General features: G+C 43.7%; 1 protein-coding gene across 1 annotated transcript; it reads left to right on the top strand.

Moving 5' to 3' along the window:
* The first annotated feature begins 914 nt into the window (after positions 1–914).
* LOC119519024 (39S ribosomal protein L42, mitochondrial-like) lies at positions 915–1,283 on the top strand. Its single transcript, XM_037816504.1, has one exon. The coding sequence runs from the start codon at positions 915–917 to the stop codon at positions 1,281–1,283; it is 369 nt and encodes a 122-aa protein (XP_037672432.1).
* Positions 1,284–8,777: the final 7,494 nt, after the last annotated feature.

Raw genomic sequence — 8,777 nt, 5'->3', positions numbered from 1 at the left:
GCAAGGATCCTACCAGTACCAGTGTTCAGTGCACACGCAAACCTGCGAATGCCCTGAGGCAGGAGCACCTCCCATACACACACCCAGCTGGGCTGATTGGAGGATGATCATTGATTAAAGATAAGGACGACCCTTAGACAGCTATGCTCAACCTCACAGAGCTCCTGAGGGCCTATAATTGCTCTCCTGACCAGAGCAGCTGTGCCAGCCTCAGCACCACTCTGGGACACCCAGGGCTGTTGGACCCAGATGGCAACCTGGGATGAAGTTCTTGGAGACACAGCCAGGCTGGGCTGGAGAGCCAAGCATATCTCAGTGGGAGGACGGGCAGCCTGAGGGCAGCATGGAATGAAATCCCAACTCACCCATGATCCTTTCTGTGATTCCAGGGGTGGGGGGCTACCCAGGCAGGTCTCCTCTTCCATCCCAATGAGAATGCCCCAGGGGCAGCTGTGCATTCCCTCCTAGCCCAACCTCCTAGCTCTAGCTCCTGGTAATGGTCCAAGGGTAGGAAGAGCAGCTAATTCGCTTATGCAGCAGCCCCTCTGACATCTGCCATCCCCACCCCAAGCTGGTGTTCCTAGGGTCAGTGGTCAGCCTTATACTGCTGAGCCAGTGTTGAGTACACAAGCTCCTATCACCCTCCCACCAACCAGCTTTTAGGGCATGCCTAGACCCGTCTGAATCTAAGCAGGTACAGAGCTAATGTCCCCTCACTCCACCTACCACCACTACATAAGAATCAGAATCTCAAACAATAATACCTTATATGTGGACCCGAATTGGAACAAGATAGCAGGTTGACTGTGATGGTCTGTAGAGGCATGAACATAGGTGTGCCTAGAAGCAGATTTTAAAAGGAATTTCTTTTCAAAACATCTTTTTATACCACCTGATAAGCATCTTGATTCACCATGGCAGTAGCAGCAGTAAAATGGGCGATGTCAAGCAGAACTGTCTTAAAACATTTATTTCTGATCCAAAATGGAGCTTTATATCACGTTTGTCATAAATCTACATATTCTTCTCTTCCAGATGACTATAATTGCAAAGTAGAGCTTGCTTTGACATCCAATGGCAGGATGATAGTATGCTACCATCCCTCTGTGGATATTCCATATGAACACACAAAACTGATCCCTCACCCAGATCCTGTGCATAATAACAAAGAAACACATGACCAAATGCTGAAAACCAGATTAGAAGTAAAAGATGAACATCTTGAGCAAGGACCCATGATAGAACAACTTAGCAAAATGTTCTTTACTACTAAACACCGTTGATATCCTCATGGACAGTATCACAGACGTCATAGGAACCTGAAATCCCCCCAAAGACAGATGATTTTCAGGCTCTCATTAAGAGTCAAAGAGAAATGTTATCTTTTGCCTCATTTGCCATTTGAGAAAATGTATTCTGGTATATTTACTAATATGTTATATAGTAAAGTAGTAATAAAATTTCTTTTCATATATTAAAAAAAAAAATACCTTATATGTATGCAGTGCTTGGCACCTTTCAATTCACTTTTCCTGTATGTATTTTTGTATCTATTGGTCAGGATCTTTAGTTGCAAGCAAAAGTAACTAACTTTGGCTGATGTACACAGCAAAGGAATTTAATAAAAACGTCGTGAGTACCTCACAAAATCTCCAAGAGGGTTGGGGAATCAGGCTTGGAGGCACACAACCCCAACTTGGAACTGTTCTACCACCCCACCCACGTACCCTGCAAACGCTCCCATGCTGGAGCTGCCTGTAAAACTGCTGTCATTGAAAGCCAAGGTCGTCCCCATCAAATCACTAAAAAGGTTGCTAAGCAGGCCCTGCTCCTTTGCTGTCACCAGCTTCCAATTCAAAGTCAGGTGGGAGCGGGGCCAGGGGTTGTCCCGCTGGAGAAGCCTGAGCCCACACGTTCTCTGCGAGGGAAGGTGGCTCCGCCTCATGAGAAGTGGAATTCCTCAAAAACAGGAAGAAGGCGCAGATGTCAGGCAGTCAATAGAGCATGACAAATGCCCAACACTGCCTTTCATTCAATTATCACACCAACAGGTGATGTGGTCAGGATGACTCCTATTATCCTCCTTTCAGACAGGAGGAGTGAGACAAAGGCAGCTTCTATACCAAAGGGTTGAAATAAAACAGGAAGAAAAGCAAAGTCCTGCTTTGGGGTTTTAAAACAACAACGGCACAAGTATTGGATGAGAGGAGCTAGGTTTGGCCGCAGGACACATAAAAAAGATCTCAGAATCTCAGCTGACCCTAAGCTTCATGTGAATCTAGCTGATGCTCCTGAATGGCCACCCAGAGACTTGTGGGCAGGACAGTGTCCTGGGCCCTGGGCCTGCCAGACTTCACCTGGGGTTGAATATTCCAGTCTGGACACATATTTACAGAAAAGGGCAGGTGGAGAGGTTCTGTAACACCTGACACGTGACCCACACTGCTGCAGAAGGCAGAACTGGGACACATGGAACTTCAGGGGGCAAATGCCAACTCAACACTTGAGAAGGCTGAAGTAGGGCAACAACAGCACAGGCTGCCTTGTGAGGTGCTGAGGTCCCCATTGTCAGGGGCATGCAAGCAGAGGCTGGAAAGCCATCTGTCAGAAATTTTCATTGAAATAGGTGCGATGATAAGCCTCCACTATGTGCTAAACTTCGAGCATAATCCAGATGGCAGGACACCATCCAATGACAGCCTCCTAGAGACCTGCTGCATTAATCAATGACGAAAAAGGCAAACCAAAAACTAGATATCAATTACATGCAAAAATAAAAGGAAGAACCATTTTATTCTTTTCATTAGCAAAAACTGAAAGTAATGTCTACTGCTGGAAAGGCTATGAAGAAGCTTGACTGTTCGTGATTGGGTAAATAAGCATAACCCTTTCTGAAAGCAATGCAGCAGTTATCAAAGAGCCAAAACCATCCTTCAACTTAATAACTGTTTGCCTAGGAATTCATCTTAAAGAATAATTAGTAAATGGTAATTGTTATAAACTAGAAGATAATCATCTCATCATTGCTAAATAATAGACAAAGTCTTAGGTAGGCAATTGGTTAAGTATATTATGGTACTTGATAGAATATTAGACAATCATTACAAATGGTATTGAAAAAGAATCTCTGTTCCTCAAGGGCAAGTCCTGCAACCTGTTCACCACTGTAACCCCAGCCCTGTCTGGAATAGAAACATCTCATTAAGTATTTGTTGATATCTCTTTGAATGTTTATGTGCTACATTAAAAAAACCAGAACCCAAAATCACAACTAAGATATGATTTCCAGAATATGAAAAATTAGATATACATATAACCTAGACATGGATTGTAACATGGAAAAATAAAAAAATGGATGTTAGGATCACAATCTGGGGGTGATGTGTTGTTATTCTTACTCATTCGACATATTTAACTGAGGACCTGCTCTCTACCAGACCCTGTTCTAAATGCTGAGAAGACACCAGTGAACAAAACAAAATCTCTACCTAACGGAGAGTTTACTCTAGTGGGTTACTCGAGTGGAAATGGGGAACAAACAATAAACACATAAATGAGAGAATGCACAATATGTCAGATGGTGACAAGTGCTATTGAAAAAACATAACAGGGAAGGGAGATAGAGAGTGCCAGAAGAGGGGAAGCTGCCGTTTTACATGGGATGGTCAGAGAAGGCCTCACTGATAGGATACATCCGAGCAGCAACCTGAAGGAAGCAAGGGAGCAAGCCAAGAGGATAACTAGGAGGAGAGCTGCCAAGCGGAGGGAACAGCAAATGCAAAGTCCCCGAGGCTGGAAAGTGCTTGGTGCAATCAAGGAGTGGCAAGGAGGACAATATGGCTGAGGCAGGGAGGCTGCAGGAGTCAGTGTCTGTGGCCCTGGAGGCCATTGTAAGGACCTGGGAGTTTGTTCTCAGGCAGAGAAGCCACGGGAGGGGTTTGAGCAGAGGTGTGACATTTAAAAAGAATCACTCCTTTTATAAGAATACTTTATGAATGTTTAAGATGAAAGGAAGAATTTGAAACAATGGACCGATTATAACATTCATGAATTGATTCCCAAAATATTTTCTGAGCACCCAGGGTTTCAAGGGACTGGAATAGCAGGCCTATTTCAAGATTACAAAGTATTCATACAAAATGTTTTTTAACAGAACTATACAAAAACATTTGTAAACAACATCCCTTATTTTAAAAAAAAAAGATAGATTATTCAGAACTATTAACTGACTTTGTCCTTTTTTCTTTAGAAATTATGGAGAATATTTTTTTTCAGTTAACATTTAGATGCACATTTCACATTCTATAGCAAGTCACATAATTGTAAACTGAGCTGCTGTTTGGGAAATCCTGAAGTTGGCTGCTTGTTTGGCTTGTCTTAGCTATCCCATGCACAGCACTTCCGCAGCATCACTCACAAATCAACATTACTGATAGGAGACCCTCGTGGGAAGTCTGTATGTGCTGGCAAGATTATTTGAAAAACTAATAAAATCTTTGTAATCCCTTTCAAGGATGCAGAAAGGAAAATGGCTGCATTTCAAATTCATGGCATTTCAAAGGCATGAATTAAGCTCTAAGCTCTACATTTGAAAAAAAAATCAACACAAGTTCTCTAATTTATGTTCTAAACTGAGAAAACAAATCATTGCTAAGAAATAAAATTTGCAAAAGAAAAATTCAAATTTGTTTCTTAAACACATTTCCTAGTTGATATGCACATACTTAAATCTACAAACTACCAAAATTTAAATTGCAGGAATCGCTACTATTGAACTTGGTTGATACAATCTGGAATAGCTTTTTGGTTTGGTTAATTTTATTCCTAGACATTCTGCCTTTTAGGTGTCTATAAAACTGATCATAGATGATGTAGATGATGTTTTAATACTTCTGGGAAAATGCATAGGAAAGCTCACTGCTTCTGTTCCTCCTCACCCCACATACCATGGATAAGAGGACTTCCTCTTAGCTCCCCGGCACATCGGCTTCCGTGACACTTGCCATCATCCACTAACTTCCCACTCAGTGCACACTTTGGCAACTGGACTACGAGGTTCCTTCCCTCCTCTGAAGCAGCCATCATTCTGGGAGGCTTACCACCAACCCATCCAACAAACTTGCCCATGATCTCCTCTGCCCACTCCAACCACCCTGGCCCCTTCTCCTGACCAGATCCACCTCTGATTGGCATTGCCTGCCCTCCATGCTCTTTCAGCCACCCCCATCTGTCCTCTCACTCCACAAGAAACCCATACTTCCACCCCATCCACTCTGCCCTGGCTTCACCTCCTTCCTTGTGGTGGGCCCCTTGCCTTCTTGTCTCCCTTGTACAGCAAAGTCCAGCCCTGGATTGGGCTCACCAATGGCCTTCTCCATGCCTATCTCAGGCTGATGGGATGCCGAGGAAAAGCCCACAACCCCACAGATCAGTACCGCCACAAATCCATGGCCTCCCACCCCCAGCAGACCCCCATCACTGCCCCACAGCCGGTCACATTAGCTTTCCCTCCTCTTTTCTGTGGCAGCCATCTTGAAACTTTTCCTCTTTCCTACACTTCCCACCCCATCCTACCCCACCTCCTCACAGTGAGCAGATATCCTTACTTCCAACATCACAGGAGAAGTAAAGGCTGCTGGGTGTGAACTCTCTCAATTTCCTGAGCCCACCTGCCAACTACCTACCTACCTACATACTTACCTACGTACTATAGCTCCAACTCCTCCCTCTCCTCCCATTTTAGAAAAGTGGGCCTTCTTCCTGCCCAAGGCTCACCCCAAACCTGCCATCTTCCACCCTCTTGCTACCTCACTCCATCCTTCAATCCCTCTTTCCTGTCCCTCTACAGTCTTCTCCCATCAATGTTTTAAAACTCATAATCTCTCCCTATTTAAAACTTCCCTCAATCCTACATCCTTTCTGTTTTTCTCTCTTCTAGTTTATTCAAAACTAATCCATTCCCAAAAGTGGTCCACATCCATTTCCCATTCACTTGGAGTTCTGCCCCTCATACTCAACTGAACCTATTCTCTCCAAAGTCACCAGACCTCCTTGTTGCTAAATATGACGTTCACTCTTTCAGACCTTGGCTTACATGACCTTTCTGTACCATATCACTCTACTTTCTTCCTTTGGCTTCTACAGTACAGCATTCTCAGGTTTTCCTCCTCTTCTTCTACCTGACCCTTTGACCCTCTCAGCTGAAGGATTTCACCCATTCTCATGGCTTCACTTATGATCTATATGCTGATAACTTGATTGATTATGACTCTATCTCCAGATCAGATCTCTCTCATAAACTCCAAACCATCCATCAGATACCTTGCTTGGATGTCACCACTCACCTCAAACTTACCTCCTTCTCTTCCTGCTAAACCTGTTCCTTAACTATTCCACATTTCAGGAGAGGATACCCAAGGCAAAAACCTGGGCATCATCCTTGACTCACCGCTCTCCTCCACACCCTCAGCTCATCATTCATGAAGTTCTCTGAATATTTACCTTCTTGATATATCTCAGACCTAAGCACTCTTCCATCCTCATTCCCTTAGGGTTCTCTGTCCTAAAGTCACCCCTAAAAAAATGACAAAACAAATATATAAATATATTCAGCATTTTCTCATGAGTCAGGTACTTCATCTCACTTAATCCTTACAACTCTGAGGAACACATCATTTCCATTTCACAAACGAGAAAACTGAGAACCAGAAAGATTAAAGATTAAATAACCTGACCAAAGTTACAAACCAATAAGAAAGGAAATGGGGGTTTGAACCCAGGTTATCTAGGGCATTACCTCCTACCAGCTTATTCATAGACAAACCAATTTCTGGCAACCCAGGATGGAAAGCATAGAAACAGACTAACATTTATTAATTGCTTAATATGCATGGAGTGCTTTGCATAAGGCATCTCATTTATCCCTTACAGCATTTTCAAATAAGCAAACTGCAGGTCCAAGAAGGTAGCTTGTGCAAGGTCACAAGTAAATGGGTTTGAATTTCCCCATCTTCACCCTTACTATTGCTCCCTAATACCAACAAACAGCATTTTGTAACTGAAGAAACAGGTCCAGCCCAGGGTCATACATCTAATCAGAGGCAAAGCAGAATCAGAACACAAGTTTTCTGACTCTACTTGGCCGGTAGAATCTATTTTAGACCTAGCATTCTGACAGTTTCATGGAATCCTAACTTTTTCCAATTTCTTGAAAACTAACACTACTCCTGAAGGGTTCAACTGACCTCCAAACAATTTCAACTCTGGCTCCAGGTGGGATTCTTTGGTAGCCATATCCGATGCCTGTCCTGTGCCATGGTCCTCCCCTCCCCTGCCTTTCCAATAGTCTCTGCTCTTGCTGCATCCATAGAATTAGGAACTCTGCTTCAGTGCACAATCCCTTTCTCCCACCCTCCTTACGGTTTTCTCATCTTCAGTAATGAGGCCCCATGTGTTCACTCTGCTCCAATTGCCTCCCTTATGGTTTGGTTTGGCCAGGACAAAGCCCCTCTGCCATCCCTCTCAGAAGTCCTGTTAGTTCTTCCCTAAATGCCATCCATTTTTCTCATTCCTCCAGCCTAAGCTGTAACCACCCCCCCACCCCCAGGACTGTCACCAACTCAAGGATGACAGGTTTGCTTTCTCTCAGGTACATATAACCTCCACTTTTCCAAAAAATTCTGCCTTTTTGGCTTGAATTAGGTTCAGAATAATAGTCCCCTTGTTATTTCCTCTTCAGTCATGAATTAATTATTTCCACATATTAAGGCATTCTCCACAGAATGTCTCAGCTTCAATACACTCAAAACGTCTGGATGGGGTGACATATGAAGAATGTGTGGGATTAATCAGACCATCTGGACAATACCAGGGCCCTGAACGGTGGAAAATTCAGGAAAAATGCTACCTAGCAAGGTGGGGCCTCGCTACCAGGGCCCTATGATGCTGAGGAGAGAATTGAAAGAAGGGCAGGGCCCTCAGACCGTCTCTACTTCATAATTGACAGGGACAGGAGAAAATCTTTCCCAGAAAGGGAGTGGGAGGCGGAGCATTTAGCCTAGAAAGAAGCAGGGCCAACGGCGTGAAGAACTGATGACATTTAGGAGAAAATTGACAGGATTTCCAAGGAATAACAGGCATGAATCTGTCAATCCTAGCATACTCATCACAGATTGAATAGGGCGAAGAAAATGATGCGTGTGCTGTACACGGCCGTGAGGGAGGTGGCGACTAGGGTAATTAATAGGGCTCAGGCATTGGTATGTGACGTGTTTGCCGATTCAATGACTAAGTCTTTGGAGTAGAATCCAGAGAGGAATGGTATTCCGGTCAGTGCTAGGCTTCCGATGATGAGGGAGGATGTGGTAAGTGGGAGGGCCTTGAACAATCCACCCATTTTTCGGATGTCTTGTTTATTGTTTAGATTGTGGATGATGGAGCCAGACCATAGGAATAATATGGCCTTGAAGAACGCGTGGGTGCAAATATGCAGGAATGCTAGGTGGGGTTGGTTAATTCCGATTGTTACAATTATTAGGCCCAGTTGGCTGGATGTGGAAAAGGGCCTTCAAAGTATTCAGGCAAAATAGTAATCCACTGTAGGAATGACCTATAAACATTTCTTCAGAGGGGTGCCATCCCACTAGTTGAACACTTCTAGCAATGGGAAATACCCAACCTAGGAAATCAGGATTTTGGAGGTATATGTGAGCAAAGTTTAATTAAAATTTAATTCATTTTCAATTCAACAAATATCTTTTGAGTACCTACTATGTGTC

This window comes from Choloepus didactylus, chromosome 22 (assembly GCF_015220235.1).
Source record: "Choloepus didactylus isolate mChoDid1 chromosome 22, mChoDid1.pri, whole genome shotgun sequence".
Classification (NCBI taxonomy): domain Eukaryota; kingdom Metazoa; phylum Chordata; class Mammalia; order Pilosa; family Megalonychidae; genus Choloepus; species Choloepus didactylus.
Note: the sequence above shows the minus strand (reverse complement) of the source record. Positions and strands in the feature narration are given on the sequence as shown.

What these genes read in the sequence shown, in the direction of transcription:
- LOC119519024 (XM_037816504.1), top strand. Translation starts at nt 915, where the DNA reads ATGGCAGTAGCAGCAGTAAAATGGGCGATGTCAAGCAGAACTGTCTTA.